Source organism: Boeremia exigua (assembly GCF_020726555.1).
Source record: "Boeremia exigua strain MPI-SDFR-AT-0100 chromosome Unknown C7974scaffold_3, whole genome shotgun sequence".
Classification (NCBI taxonomy): Eukaryota; Fungi; Ascomycota; class Dothideomycetes; order Pleosporales; family Didymellaceae; genus Boeremia; species Boeremia exigua.
This window is the reverse complement of record NW_025763520.1, coordinates 1092799-1108316: the sequence shown is the minus strand read 5'-3', so window position 1 is coordinate 1108316 and position 15518 is coordinate 1092799. Positions and strand designations below refer to the sequence as shown.

The 15518-nt window shown below is 49.7% G+C and overlaps 5 protein-coding genes across 5 annotated transcripts; 3 read left to right on the top strand and 2 right to left on the bottom strand.

Moving 5' to 3' along the window:
• Positions 1 to 1983: 1983 nt before the first annotated feature.
• C7974DRAFT_373388 (uncharacterized protein) lies at positions 1984 to 2909 on the top strand (the record flags this gene model as incomplete). Its single annotated transcript, XM_046140096.1, has 4 exons — positions 1984 to 2303; positions 2356 to 2596; positions 2648 to 2719; positions 2820 to 2909. 4 exons carry the CDS (start codon positions 1984 to 1986, stop codon positions 2907 to 2909), a joined length of 723 nt encoding a protein of 240 aa, XP_046000137.1.
• A 1932-nt stretch (positions 2910 to 4841) lies between these two features.
• On the bottom strand, positions 4842 to 6477 carry C7974DRAFT_431774 (Alpha/Beta hydrolase protein; the record flags this gene model as incomplete). The annotated part of the gene is made up of 2 exons (XM_046144803.1): positions 4842 to 6045; positions 6461 to 6477. The coding sequence occupies 2 exons, from the start codon at positions 6475 to 6477 to the stop codon at positions 4842 to 4844; spliced, it is 1221 nt and encodes a 406-aa protein (XP_046000136.1).
• Positions 6478 to 7319: 842 nt separating this feature from the next.
• C7974DRAFT_421733 (putative non-ribosomal peptide synthase-like protein) lies at positions 7320 to 10564 on the bottom strand. The gene is made up of 4 exons (XM_046144300.1): positions 10273 to 10564; positions 9721 to 10216; positions 9299 to 9660; positions 7320 to 9239 (listed from the first exon to the last, which is right to left on the bottom strand). The coding sequence occupies exons 1-4, from the start codon at positions 10477 to 10479 to the stop codon at positions 7401 to 7403; spliced, it is 2904 nt and encodes a 967-aa protein (XP_046000135.1). The 5' UTR covers positions 10480 to 10564; the 3' UTR covers positions 7320 to 7400.
• An 845-nt stretch (positions 10565 to 11409) lies between these two features.
• C7974DRAFT_353429 (2-dehydropantoate 2-reductase-like protein) lies at positions 11410 to 12761 on the top strand. The gene is made up of 3 exons (XM_046139535.1): positions 11410 to 11543; positions 11602 to 12420; positions 12472 to 12761. The coding sequence occupies exons 1-3, from the start codon at positions 11495 to 11497 to the stop codon at positions 12645 to 12647; spliced, it is 1044 nt and encodes a 347-aa protein (XP_046000134.1). The 5' UTR covers positions 11410 to 11494; the 3' UTR covers positions 12648 to 12761.
• A 689-nt stretch (positions 12762 to 13450) lies between these two features.
• On the top strand, positions 13451 to 15360 carry C7974DRAFT_126504 (putative MFS transporter). Its single transcript, XM_046135268.1, has 7 exons — positions 13451 to 13644; positions 13700 to 13941; positions 13996 to 14159; positions 14214 to 14243; positions 14293 to 14815; positions 14861 to 14945; positions 15013 to 15360. The coding sequence occupies exons 1-7, from the start codon at positions 13600 to 13602 to the stop codon at positions 15340 to 15342; spliced, it is 1419 nt and encodes a 472-aa protein (XP_046000133.1). The 5' UTR covers positions 13451 to 13599; the 3' UTR covers positions 15343 to 15360.
• Positions 15361 to 15518: the final 158 nt, after the last annotated feature.

The following is a 15518-nucleotide window of genomic DNA, read 5'->3' as shown; positions in this document are numbered from 1 at the left end:
CTGCTTGTAGTCATGCCCGTTGTGGCCAGTAAAATTATTGGGCAAGATTGTGACGATAATCTTGCGGAGATTGACAGGGAACTTGGTTCGTAAACGCGACAAGGCAATGCGTTTCATCGTTCGCTTCAAAGACCGTGCACGCGGTATACCACTGGAAATGTGGCTGGCCGTTAGCCCCACATTGACTTTAGGAAAATCGAGTGCGAGTGCGATGTCTTATGAAACATTGTTTGATGGATGTGTACACTTGTTCACCTTAGGTATTTACTTGGTAATACCGTGGCTTCGAGCGTCTACTAGGACGCAATAAGAACTTGAGGTCGCTTTTATGCATCAGCAGTGCTGTGGTCTCGATTACAAGGAGAGGCTTCACTCGGTGTAGCGTTGGACTTTGTAGGCAGGCGTTTTGAAGTCGTTCTCAATGGGGGACACGGTGCATGTTGCGAGTTAGATTCCCAGTGCATGCACGGAAACTACCCAGCACCTCGGAGTATAAAACCTCTTTTGCTGGGCACCGCTGAAGAGAAACGAGATTAGAACAAGTACTCAAACCAGCCATACGGGCTCGAGGAAGGTTAAGCAACTTAATCACGAGAAGGCAAGGAAGGGGTAGTAAGCGAAGAATTCGAAAGACATACAGAAGGAACGATAATTATTGCAGCCCTCGGAGCGCAGCAATCATTATGTACATACCTCTGCAAGGGTGTGAGTACAATTCTTGGTCAGTAGAGTCACTCTCTAGATGAGCGCGACAACCAAATGTAGATGGTGGTGAGAAAGAAATGTCAGGCTTCTACTTTGAAAGGGTTGAAAGGGCGGTCGACCTCCATCGACCTGGACGATGTGGGGCGGCGCGGATCATCGACCACGCCGCGACGGCTGCCACGACTCCCGGACGGGGGCCCAGTAGCTACGATCCGCGGCTGCAACCCCAACCGCAACCGTGTGGGACATTTTTCAACCAAGCCAAGCCCATCAAAACACCAATCAATGTCCGATCATGACAATTTTTCTCTTCACACGACGAAGAGCTCGAGGTGTGTATAGCCTTGTACTTGTACTATGTACGAGATAGAGTTGTATACACTACGTAGGTTGTACGAGTCAGTGGGAGCCTAGTACGCATGCAAGGCCGAGGCCGGACAGGTGGCGCATCTGATCTGCAAAATGATGCTCACACACAAGGCTGTCGCAGCCTCGCTAATCCACTGGCGAAATACTGCGTATCAAAGCGTACGGCACTTGCGTCTCCTTGATTTCTACACAGTAGTAAATCGATTGAGCTCTACTCAAGGTATTCCAGGAACTCGAAAGTGCTCAAAACGATTGCTAGGAATTCATCGACTATTGCACGGCGGTCTAGAAATGTTGCCGCATACCCTGGTCAGATCTTTCTCAATTGCCAGCAGGCGACCGTGCGTAGCCTTGATCTCGCCTTATTAGATCGACAAGTGACTATGGAGCATCCGACGCCTTGCCAGACTTGGTCACCAACACTTGAAGCGCGACCAAAACAGCAAGATGTCCGAAAAGGCTGTTATGGAGCTTACTTGATCCGTTGGCCATGGGATCTCCGTCCGTTACCAACTCTGTGACTTGTCAATCGGCTAATACTCTCTCAAGGCTGGATCTTCAAGCTGAGCTTCCAGAGCCTTGCGCTAATCGTCAACTTCGTCAGCTTTCGTCTTGTTAGCTGATTCATGAACTCTATAGGGCTTCTTGCCTCTCAGTGTAACATGGCGATCGGCATTTCCGTTGCAGGTCTCGCCCAACAAGCATCTTCTAGACGTTCAGCTGAGATCATGGCTGGCTGACCCTCGCCTAGATGCTGTTGAAAACTTGGACAAGACTATTCTCTCCTGCTGTGACCTCTAATGCCTAAGCTTACAGACTATAAAGATGACCACAGAGTCCGATCTTGAGCAGACCAGGCTGCTTCCGCACTCATACCCGCCAAAGTACCATAGGACCTGAAACCCAACTATGATCATGAATCTTTACAAGACGCTACTTTTTGCTGGCATTGTTGCCGCCGTTCCAGCGCAGTTCGACGAACGAACCGTGAAGGTAGACTGCAAGGCTGTTGATCTTGTGGTCAAAGCCTTGAAAATCGCTCCTGGCGCCTCAAAGTACTGCTCGACAGTGCTTAAGATATCGACTGTCACCACAACCTCCACAATCGCCATAACAAGCACTGCTGCTGCCACAGCCACCGCTTCCGAGACAGTCACCTCAACAGGAGGTGAGGGTGGAACGGTTACCATCACTGCTCCTGCAGTGACCGAGACTACCACAACCACTTCGTAAGTACCCCGTGTCAAGGCAACGTTTCGGGACTCTGACCTTATACTGCAGCACCTCCACGACCACGACATTCAGCACGAACTGTCCTGTTGCACCTGTTAAGAGGGACTTCGATATTCGCGCAGCCCAAGCAAACAAGTGTGCTGGATCTCCAATCGTCGGTTTCGCGTGCAATTTGATCTCGTCCGCTTGCAGCTGCCTGAATCTTCCCACACCTACGAGCACAGTTAAGACCACTGCATACGCTACCACAACTACTACAGCGACTATTACCTCTACTGCAACAGTATTTGTAAGTCTCTTGGGACGATATTTAACTCATCCTCTGACACTGCATGACTAGGTCCCGGCCACCACGATTACAACTCCCACCACGATCGTCACTGAAACAGCAACGGCTACCGCTACAGCTTGCGTAGGACCTCGTACATGTACTGATGGCTTTACTTGCCAGCAGGGCAATTTCAACCAATGCTCGGGTCCAAACGGGAACTGCTATTGCTTGACCACCACAGGGGAACCCACCTGTCTGGACGTCAGTGACGGTTGCGCCACAGCCTGCGAGGCTGATAACAGCTGCCCTAATGGCGGTATTTGCGCATTGAACACTTGCTGTGGCAACGTGTGCTTACGTGGCGCTGAGAATTGCCTCAATGGAGCTTCGCCGAGCCTACTCTTTAAAGCAAGGGCAGAGGGAGACATTGACCCAAGGATTGATCCTAATCTTTACACACCGCACTAATTCGCACACACGAGTGTACGGCTTTGACTTGAAGGTCACGAGAGCTACACCACTATTGCACTGTATTTGACAAAGAAGTGCCGTTTGGAAATGGGTAGCCCCAAAGGGATTTAAGGCCTGCCAGTGCGGCTTACTTCGGCTTAGCATAGTAAGCATACCTTGCAGCATCAGGTCCGGAATCTCAGAAGTCAACTCGAACTATGTAGATGTAGTGATAGCAACAACTTTACCGGCTCTGAGTCTCCATATCTATCGACTGGCATCTCATTCTGCATGTAGTAAGAGAGGATCGAAGCAGCTTCACGGGAAACCAACATCGTGTTACCTGCAAGAACACGTTGCATACGTGACACATAACGCCCAAATTGCCAAGAGAAAATATGTCACAAGTTGGTCATACAGACCATATTGGTACCAGTCGAGACCTCAAGTCGGCCGCCGAGACAAAGACCGGAGTAGGTGGGCAAGGCGGTCGATCTCAAAGGGCTGAGAAATGGGGGTAGATTAAAGTAGACCCACAAGACTTAAATGCTGCTATCAAGACACTAACGCCTCTCAGAGCTATCCAAGTACCTACCTCTCCAAACTTCCTCGAAATGCACGTCAACGTCGCAATAGTGGTCTTGAAATTCGCCTCATGTTTGCCAAATACGATCGAAATTGCCTGAATTTGTGGCGCTATCAAGTTAGGTTTCGAATTATGTTTAGTAGAGGATAGTTGCTGTAATGGGTCGAACTACCGAGGTGCTCAGTTAGCTATTAGATGAACCAGAGCCAAATATCCGTAGTTTGCTTTCGCATGTTATACATCTGTATTGCCTGGGTACATGTGTTGGCAGGCTGCGGTCAGCGAACGCTCTTCGCGGAGCCGGGAATGCTAGCTGCATATGTGGTTGGCAATAAACAAAGATTTGGCAGTGATCGGACCAAACTGAGCTCTATGATCAGGTAGGTACCAGATCTCGAATCTGATCGGGGTGTAATGGCACGGCCCGGGGCGATCGCTTACGGTGCGGCTCAATGGTTCTTTACTTGAAGGATGCGGAGCAAGACCTCCGGTAAGATGAGCCTACCTACTTTAGAAAACATAACCGCCATCCAATCACACGTGCAGACCTCCGAATCTCTCGGCCCGGTTCAATTATCGAGGATTCGTGGCCAATCGATCCACTAGGCAACTGGGTATCTACCTGTGTGCTTGCGCGCTGACTGCAGCAATGTACAAGGTACAAGATTACGCGGCATAAGACCACATAATGAGATACATACCTGGGAAGCCTTTCATTGCCTTCTGTACAGTAATATTCCGCCCAAGAGCCTTCAAGGCTCGACCCTATCTCTTTGTCGCTCAAGGTCAGCAGGCGCATAACACCACAGCGATAAGACTAGAATAACTAGGCGGAGTGCGCGATCTCAAATCGCCAATCAACGCAATACAGCATGAGGTCATCGAATTGTCTTCGTGTCACTAGACGATGTGCAGGCGTTGCTATCACGCAGACTTTTGAGTCAAATCTAGCAGCTAGCAAGGTAAGTTACGTAACTATAGACCTGGCCACCTTGCTTAGAGCCCTTCCTGAGGTTAATGTGAGTATCGCACAAAGGAAGCTTGCGATTACAGTCGGAAGTTACAGAATTGATGTATAGGTGCGGAAATGGCGCGTGGTCATTACGAGTACTGGAAGAGTTGCATTGGTATTCGCACTACACTGATGTATCATGACACTCGCTGATCGAGAAACCTTCTGATCTCAATCCTAGTTAAGAAACCCGTGGATCAAGGTCTTTCAATGAACTACCCTCGGTGTATCTTTAACGTTTTGTTCAACCACGCGAACATCGTTCTTGTCAGTTCCTGTGCAGCACCAACTTGACAATGATAACCTGCTACACCTGTGAATAGGTGGAACTCTGCTCGTTCAGCTAATGCAGCCTTAACTTTCGATGCCTGGCCCACAAAGAACCCCTCGAACTCAGCATCGGCGATCCAGACTGGCGCTTTGATTTTATCCACCACGCTCTCGAGCGTGAATTGCTTGGTCTTCTCAAGGAAATCGTACGGTGAGCGTGTGACGAATGTCCACAAACCTTGATCAATACCCCAAGCCACGGTTGTAGGGAGCTGACCAGCTTCGCGTGCCGATATGACAACATCGTCAAATGCACTCTTGTTGCCTGAGGTGTACAGATCAAGTAGATCGGGGGATAGTAGTGCCGTGAAGGCCTCGTGCACATCCCATACACCGCCATCCAAGAGTACAGCAGAAAGACGAGGCTCAAAAGCCGCTGCTCGAGCAGCAAGATAGCCACCCATCGAGAAGCCCACAAGCGCGAGTCGTGCTTCATCAACCGCATCTGATTTTCCTGATAGAAGATAGTCGACCACTGGCGTGAGCACGCGCTCCCAGTCTGGAATAAATCCTATGTTCTGATTACGGCGCACGGTAGGCTGACCTGGACCCTCGTAGGTCAAACAATTCCACCCTCGCGCCAAGGCTGGAGTACAAAATGTATGGTAAGAATCCTCTTGAGCAGCGTCGTAGCCGTTGCCCACAATGAGGGTAGGTCGCTTAGTACAATTATCCGCAGATGCAGCATACCAAATCGCCTCGACGATGAAACTACCGTCCGAGGCTGGAATTTGCACTCGCTGGCCGGGTACCGGAAGTGCGGCAATGGCCTTATCAAATGCAGCGGTCTGTTCGATCCAAAGGCTATCGATGAGTGGGTTACTCCAATTGCCGTGGAGATAGAAGTCGGCAATACGATAGTAGGTTGCTGCTGCGAACCATGTTTCGCGAGCATTAACAGGATCGTGCTCAATCGTTTGCGCCTGGAACTTGGTGTGGTTTGCGAGTGCCTGAAATTTATCGCTGAAGTCTGCCATGTCGCCAGCCTTGATATCTTTAGCAACGCCGAGTAATGGAGCTATATCTGCGCCACCATAGATGGAAAGACCTAGAGGGGCGAGAATTTGAAAGCTGAACTCGTTGTCACGGCTTAACGGCCATGTAGGGTCGTCATTGCCAGTGCTGGAATCATTGGATTGCGCCGCAATCTCTCGGAGGGTGAAGGAGGCCCAAAGTGAGCTGACGTAGAGAAGAGTTTTCTTCATGGTGAGATTCGATTGTGTAGACTACGTTCTGTTCACGCTTGCTGTAGATTGCGAGGTAGCGTCAGGATGATTTGTGTTCAGTTTTCCAGAGAGACGACCCATCTATTTTATGTGCTTCAATGCTCAGCCACAGTGTGCGTCTGCAATGAGATCATAAAGTAACTCTCTGTAAATGAATTGTTGCCTATCGCATTGCTAGCCCCATCAGTGATGAACATTATACCATACGAATTTTTGAAGTAGCACATCGCAAGACTAGCCTTGTTTGAGACTTGAGATTACGCCAGGCAGGTTCTCACATTACGCTCATCGGCATGCAGTAGTATATGGTAGGTGAAAATGCTAAATGAGTCTAGTGTAGCGCTTTAAGCTCATTATATCCCCGTCCATCCAGCAAATTACCCTTGCTGCTAGCAGGTACAACACAGCCGATGGAGAGCTTATCACGATTCACAATACCCGGGCACAGTAGGATTGCAAAGTACAATCCGAGGTGTTAGCTCGCGCTTGTCGTCTGCCAGGCTCGAGATCTTCCATGGCAGTGCTCGCGCGCAATAGCGCTGACACAGCGCAAAATAAACCTAAAGCGATTAGCCTCGACAGAGTTGGTTGCCGTTTTTGGCATCTCTAACGCAAGATTAGCAAAACGTTTTTTGCCAATCACATGCGTATTGTCCTTCGCTTAGGTAGCCATAGTGGACCATCGCTCTAAAAGGGATTAGCTTATTACTGAGTTGTATTGGCCTCTCATCATCCAACCGTAGGAGAGAACATAAGCGCCGGAAAAGACTCGCTGTAAGTCATCTGAAAGCCTGGAGTGTCACCGTTCGCGGACACGACCTCGAATGTTGGAAAACCTTCGACTTTAACGTCAGATGTGGTGGAACTCCCTTCTAGTGTGCTAGTGCCATTTGAACCAAAGATGATACTTGTCGAGTTATCAAACAGAGTCTTTGTGAGTGTAGAACTAGAGCTGGCTAGCGCATTTAGTGTAGCGGCGAATGCGGTGCTACGGAAAAATAGGGAAAGTAGAGAAAAATCAGCTTACTATTTTTCAGACGTCTTCAGAATCCACCTGTAGTGCGGTTGACAGTACGAGTAGACAGAATGAGAAGCGGGCACTGACATACTCGTTTGGGATTGATTCAATGAGAAGGACCTTGTTCATTCTAATGAGATTCTATGCAATGTCTGAAATATTAAAAAGTCTAGTTTCTAAGAGGTCAAATCATACTAATTTCAAACGCCCCGAACCTTGAGTGCCTCGTTCAAGGCGTGTTGAAAAACCTCAACATTCTCTTGCCTCAAGATAGTGAAATGTGTACCGTCGACGCGATGGTATCGGAGAGGTCCTGGAGAGTTCTCAGCATCCACATCGCTCTGTGAAGCCCCCACGACATGGTTCTTCCATTTTGCAAGCCAATCGTGGCGCCACGCCTCATCTGTGCAGTTGTAGTGCGGTAGTGGTGGTACCCAGAAGAGATCGTACTTGGAAACTGAACCTGTCGGAACGTAGGATCTGGTGATGTTCTGCATGTTGTCGTTGATGCGCTGCCATGTCTCGACCTTGGGAACGCTGAGATCAAGGTTCTCGAGTGTTCCGTCAGGGAAGCGAGCAAAGATCTCTTTCGTGAACGACTCATCTGGGATGTGTTCCATCTCTTGCTCCCATCGCATAGCTGTCTCCATGTCAAGGAGCTGGAAGAAGTGCAACAAGTCGATGATAAAGTTTCGATGGTTCGCACGGACTTGAATGCGACTCAAGTCGGCAGGATTGTCAATACCGCCGCAAAAGGCGACTTCGTCACCCGCTGCCTCAAACCTCTTCCCAAGCTCGAAGGCCAGCATGCCACCAAAGCAGAGACCGAGAAGTAGATACGGACCATTGGGTTGGTGCTTTCTGATGCCCGCCATGTATATTTCGAGCATCTCATCCAGTGTTTCAAACGACTTCTCACCCTTGTGGAAACCGCGTACACGTAATGCATAGATGGGACGATCGGGTAGGTATTTGAGGAGCGTGAGCCAGGTCAAGAATTCACCACCACCAGGATGGCAAAGGATGATAGGAGCTTTTGTTCCAGTCGAGACAAGGGGTACAATTGGGTCGTACTCAGTCGTGGTTGTTCCCAAAGAGAGAAGCATTGTATCCATGTCAGAAATGGTGCGGCATGAGAGAAGAAGCGACATAGAAATCGCTTCCTCGCGGTCCAAGATCGTCTCAAGCGAGGACTTGATCCGAAGATACCCCAGACTATCGATGTTAAGATCTGCCAGGTTGATCTCGAGGTGGAGATTCGACTCTTCCATTCCTGTTTCCTCGCAGATAACAGTTGCCAGAACCTTTTGCAGTGGTGTTGTGAGCGGAGTTCCATCTTGAGCCATGGACTGGGGCTGACGCTCTTTTAGCTTGAACTGGTCAAAGTGACCAGCTGTGAACGACTTCTTGAGCTTTGCACGAGATAGCTTGCCAATCGTCGATTTGGGCAACATCTGCTTTGGTAGTGGGATGACCAGTGCAGGTCGCGTGCGACAGAAGCGGATGGCTGCCTGGTTGATCTGCGCAATGGTATCGCGGAGCTCAGGAGTATCTTCCGTGGAGTCATTTGTGGGGTTAAACAAGATGACGATGTCTTCGCTGTCTGTTTGCGAGTTCTCGATCCAGGTCGAAAATGAAGCAGTAAAGCTCTTACTCAAACCACGGATGTCTGCTGACTCAATGGCGTGCTCCAGTTCGAAAGAAGAGTAGTTCTGTCCGTTTATTATGAGAACCTCTTTGGAGCGGCCGACAATGTTCAGATTACCCTCAGCATCAAGCATGCCGAGGTCACCGGTATCGAACCAGCCATCTTTGGTCATGCAGGCGCTGGTTGCAGACTCGTTGTTGAAGTATCGTTTGAAGATGAGCGGGCCCCTAATCTGAATCGCACCTTGTTCGTTTCGCTTTACTGCCTTACCTTCCTCGTCGGTGATTCGAAGCTCGTGATCAGGGAGGTGCTTGCCGGCGGAAGCGAACATGTAATTCCTCTTTGTGTCGTATGCGGGCGATTGGCGGTTATAGAACAGAGCCGAACAAGTCTACCGTTTAGTCAGTATGCTACGCTCGCATTGAGAAGAAGACTGTAGAATGAGCTTACCTCGCTCAAACCGTAGCTTGCTTTTATACTACATTTAGGCGCACCATACTGAGTCAGAACGGTCTCCGCAGCCTCCAGCGTGGTGGTCTTGTTCGCTTCTCCGCCACACATGATGACGCGAAGCTCGCTGATGTCCAATTTCATCTTTTCCCTATCAAGAGCTTCCATCTCGTTGATAGCACGGACTGCTGCGGCGATGAAGAAGTTTGGGGCAAACGTATACGCAATACGGTACTCGCTGAGAGCTTTCCAGAAGCGAACTGGGCTCTGTACGAAGTCTATGGCCGGAATCATGACTTGATTTGCTCCTGCATAGAGAGCGTGAAGATGATTTTCACACAGAGCGGCGCTGTGATCAAAGCCTATCGCTTTAGTATCAGCCAGCCACTCATATAACAGTTTCGAGACAGTTCAGCACTTACTGACCCAAGACATGAATGCCTTGCTTGAATCCATCTCATGGAATTTGCACTTCAGCTTGCTGGAGATCACTAGTTGAGCACCCGAGTACTCAATGCCCTTGGCAAATCCCGTGCTTCCACTGGTAAACAACACCATCGCGAGCTCATCTTCGTTTCCAATCGGCTCATTGATCGTCGCGTTGGCGATGTCCTTATCCACTTTAGTTCCCGCAACGACCTCCACAGTAACCGTGTTGAGAGATTCATGTAGTTTGAAGAGCTTCGCAAGCTGCTTGCTTGTCAAGACTGTGGGACTGCCGAATAGTTTAATGAGGTTGTTGAGCTCGCCGACAAGGGTGGTTTCGTTGTTCGACAATGGAGATAGCATGACCGGTACGCCGCCCGCCATGACAGTGGACCAGAACCAGATAACATTGTTTCGATGAGTGTCAAAGTACAGTACTACGCACTGCCCTGGTGTGATGCCAACGTGAGATTGGAGTTTTGCCGCGTTAGACTTTTCCCGTGTTAGTCAATACTGTCAAAACAGAACTTGTGTGCCAAGAAACGTACCTGCACCTCTTTCAGGATCTCTGCGTATGATACGAAACAGGCATCTTGATCCCAGCCTTGGTCCTTGAATGTAATACCGTTGTTTGGCCATAAACGTGCTGCACGCAGGAGAAGTCCGAGCAGCGTCTTCGGATCTTGACATTCTTTCGGCGACGTGGTGTTGGTCTCGCCATTTGTCGAATCGAGGATACGGATAGACTGCAACATCTTGATGAACAGTGGATCTTTTGCTGAACCGACAGTTGCAACTGATGAGAGACAACTCCTGGGTCTTGCACACGTCAAATACTTCGCCTGTCATGATCATGATTGCAGGCATCTACTCGAACTCAGAACATTTCCCGTTCCGGAAGTATGTGGCATTCTATTCTCCCGCTGCGCTCGTCAAGAAAATGCTTGGTCATCGCGTTGCATCTTGACGCCAAGGCAGCTGCATTTATTTTTACAGTGGGGAAAACTGAATGGCTTGTAATTTTGGTATTGCAATGAACAAGGTCGCCAATCGTTCGCAGGCGACATGTAGAACCGAGCTACTGGGGCAGGCACGGGTAACCCCACCAACGGCCGCGCCCCCACGCTAAGCGCAAAACAGCTACGCCCAATCTCTCACAGCCGCAACCGTTAGCCTACGCTCTTTCCAGTGCCCGTTGTGCAACGGCCGGTTTTGGATCCAACTGATTGGATGCGTAATTTAAACTTGTTGAATTGATTGAACAGACTGAATGCAGACACGCACAAGTAACTCTGTCCCAGCATCCACTCAACATCTATCTGGGAACTCGTATTGCGCCTCATCATGACCTGACAATACCACCGCTGGTCAGGTACGGGACAGCGACGGATTCCCAACGACTGCCTCTGACCAATGGTAGGACACTTTCAAGACGTAAATCAGAAATTCAACGTCGAAGTCGAATATACAGTTACATTCGCGACCACTAATTTGTCAAGAATATATGACCCGGCTCACAGGTCGTCTTTGTATGGCTAAAGTGAGTTGTGGACCCATATTAGCAATATCAAAGATAATTCTCACGACTACTGTTGCCCCTTAATCCGTTTTCAGTGCGTTGTTGTTTAGAGTGAATGTATAATAATGAGTGGCGAACATCCGAGAAAACTTCCGTGTGTTTCCTGCGCTGAATCTCTTTGCTCCTAAATACCCATCTCTAGCACTTTGTACTTACGATTTACTTTGTCGGTTAGAATTCCAGACTGCGTCATGGTTCATGTTCAGAAGCCCCTCGATATCCTTATCTTCGGTACTGGAGGTAAGAATCCCCCTTTGGGCCTCAAGGAGAAAAAGGATTCACGTGCTAACTACTCTAGCCGTTGGTTCTACGATTGGATGGAGATTGGCACAGTACCCAGGCGCGAGACTCTCAGTTGTCTGTCGGTCCAACTATGATGCCGTCAAACAGCACGGTATCCAGTTGAAAACCAAAATGTGGGGCAATGGAGTCTTCAAACCTTACCGTGTTGCTCGTTCCACACACGAGATTTCAGACATGTCCTTTGACTATGTCGTCTGTGCCAACAAAGTAACTGGCTCAGAAGGTATGGCCTTCGCCAGGGACCTAGCGCATGTCGTTTCCAGCAGGACAACACTTGTGTCAGCACAGAATGGTGTCGGTGTCGAGGCACCTTTACGCCAAGCGTTCCGCGATAACACAATTCTTTCCGCTGTGTGCTACATCAGTTGCCTGCAGCCTTTCCCTGGTGTTGTCGAGCAAGTGTCGAATCTTCGCGAACATGCCTTCCACATCGGCAGCTACCACACGTCGGGAAACTTCAGACCCGCGGTTGAGGAGCAGAGACTAAGGACCTTTGCATGCTTGGATGACAAGTTCAAAGAGATCGAAGACGTGGGAGCTGAGCGCTGGACCAAGCAAATCTTCAATGGAGCATGGAATCCTATGACAGCAATCTCCGGCCTTGATACACACGCACTTCTGGCAACACCATATGTAGAGACTGTTCTCGAAATTGCAAAGGAAACTTTCAACGTAGCGGTCAAAATGGGTACATCGCTTCCCAGTGATTTACCGGCCAGGACAATTGAGACGGCAAGGACCAGCCCGTCTCTAGCGCCGTCGATGTTGCAAGATTTCCGGAACAAGAGAAGCATGGAAGTCGAGTCGCTATGTGGTAAGTGGAACCGATCTTTTCTCGGAATCGAAAGGCTAACTGCCGCACTAGGGAATGTGGTCAGGAACGCGGACCGACTGCAAGTTGCAGTACCAACCCTTAGAATGGTGTACCACACATTGCTGGAGATGAACAGGCAGATCCAGGGAATCACGCAGCCACTGCACATCCCGAGAGAGAGGCTTGCTCATCCCGAGGTTGGAGTTTTCCAGGCGTTGACCACCTAAACAAACTCCAGCTGCTGCTGTCCTTAGCTATGTACCGAGGGAGCTTGATGCGTACCCCCAAAAAAGTTATGTCATGTAGAAGACGACAGATCTTTAATATCTAATAAGAGCTCGTAGATTACAAGCTGTTCCAACTTTGCAACTAACGTAAACTTGATAAGCGACTGTATTGGCTGGTCAAGGCACAGGGTGGCGCCGGTCACGCATGGGAAAGAACAACCATTGACTTAGGATACGTCATGGTGATGAGCGATGAAAATCATCTTCAGCCTCGTCTGACATGCAGCTCTACTCGATAGTTCGCCGTTACTACTTCAGTGTAAGAACGAACTCGCGCCGTGGTGATCCAGTCGAGATGAGAGTGAACACTGGGCCAACAAGCACTTGCTAAGATGAAGTTGTGCCATATTCTTTTCTTGCCTAGATAACCGCAACTCTCGTACGCAATATGCAATTTGCACAACACCAACTCCAAATCTCGCATGCGTAAGAGAACCCAAGCCCTTGGCTCATGCGTGAGTGCAACCTCGATTCTCTAGCCGCGTGCGGCCACGCCTCAGGGTTACACAACCTGACGAAAACAGCAGAAACGCCATGCGTATCTGCAGAGGAAAAAAGAGTCCAGTAAGCTCCCACCACGTACTCCGGCTTGTGTGACAGGGAATGCAGGGCTCTGCTAGTCTCCGTTTGCGATCTGCGTAGGTGTGAGCCGCACCCTATCATGATGGAGTCTGCACATTGGCACCATCGCAGTGCGTCTGATACATCTTCGCAGATGACTCTCGGCTCTATTCGGTCTGGGGATGTGGTGGGTGTGCGTGTGACCTGAGATGCGTGTAAAAGCGATTGCATTCACATCGTAGTCAAAAACCCACTTTCCCAACGCTCCCACTCCAAGTGTTGAGCGTACAGATCTACAGAGACCCACGATCAAAGCCGGGCTAAACTCAAAATGTCCAACGACATCAAATCCAAAGATGTGGAAGACTCAGTCTACGTAGCAACCCAGCACTGCTCCAGAGCCCGAGAACCCCCTAACTGACCCTAACCAGCCCTTGTCCAACCTCGAATCCCACACCCCAAACAATGCTCTCCACAAATCGCTCATTCGCCGCCAGGACATGCGTATCCTCCCGCTCTCCGCGCTGTGCTACTTCATCCTCAACATTGACCGCTCCAACGTCGGCAATGCGAAGACCATGAACGCAGACACCCAGGATGACTTACTGTCTGACATAAACATGAGCGAGCACAACTACATCGTCGCGCTCATGGTGTTTTTCATCATCTACGCGTAAGTCCCGTGTTTGTCAGTGCACTACGTTATAAGGCACTTATATGGCAACAGGCTGGCAGAGGTGCCATCGAACTACCTACTCAAGCGCTGTGCACCGTCGACCTGGATCGCGTTTCTGATGTTTTCGTGGGGCGCAATCACCATTGGAATCGCGGGCGTGCGCTCATTTGCCTCGTTCACTGCAACCAGATTTCTGTTGGGGCTGTTTGAGGCGGGTAAGTACTTATGTCAATACATGTGGGGCCAGTGCTGATAAACTGCTGCTTCAGGCCTGTTTCCTGGTATCATTTACCATTTGAGTAAGTTCCGTAGCACATTGATGGTTCCGTGTGATTTAATGTGGTGCAGCTTTTTGGTACCGCGCCGAAGAGCGGAGCTTGCGAATTGCTTTAGTGCTTGCCAGTGCCACACTGGCTGGGGCTTTTGGAGGAGCCATTGCTTTTGGTGTTGGGCATATGAACGGAGTGCGTGGACTTGCTGGATGGCGGTGGCTCTTTGTAGTTGAGGGAGTGCCAACTTGTTTGGCATCCTTCTTGATCTACTTCTGCCTTCCGAATTACCCCGAGACCGCTCGCTGGCTCTCAAGAGAAGAGAAAGAACTGGCTGCGCTCCGTCTTGAAGGTGGTCAGAGCAGCATAAGACTGACGTTAAAAGATTTCAAAGACGTTTGCGTCGATTGGAGATTGTACGCGCATTACGCATTATATTTTGCTGTTTGCTGCCCCTTCAGCTCCTTGGCGTTCTTCACACCCACCATCACGGCTGGGCTTGGCTTCAAGGGCCTCCAGTCTCAGTTGATGACGGTACCACCTTATGCTGTTGCATACGTGGTCATGGTCTTCGCCTCTTGGTCCGCAGATCACTTCAATGCGTAAGTCACATCATCTGCATTCTCACGCTGTTACTAAGAAGTTAGCCGTGCACTACACTCTGCTGGGCTAGCCTTGATAGGTGCCTGCGGTTTTCTCGGATCTGCAATATTGCCTCCGGATGCGTACAAGGTAGGTTTTCAACGGCCACGTTTGTGGGCACCGTGGATGTTCGGGCTGCTAACGTCACTGACATCAGGCGCGCTACGGATGTCTTATTGTTGCGACAGCGGGAGCATTCTCTTGCATCCCACCATTACTAGGATGGCTATCCGCAAATTTGCATAACCCGGCACATGTGGGAATTGCGATTGCTCTGAATATCTCTTGGGGCACACCTGGGCAGATCACTGGTGTGTGGATCTATAAAAAATCAGAGAAGCTGCAAGGTTACCCCACTGGCCATTGGGTCAACGCTGGCTTGCTGTTCTTTGTTGTAGTGGGCTCTATTGGGTTGAGATTCTATTACTTGATTCTCAACAGGAGAATCTTGCGTCAGAATCCCACAAGCAAGGTCTACCGTTACTGAATATGGTCAATGTTAAATTGACGTAGTAGTCTCAGCTTAAACAGCGGGTAACCCCTCGTTCCAAACCACAGCTTGATCGTCACATGCCTGATCCTCCTGAACTTGTCTCTTGTGAGCCTCATCCAACTGACCAAGTGATACGGGCCTAAACACGGCAACCCCCGTCGTTTGTGACA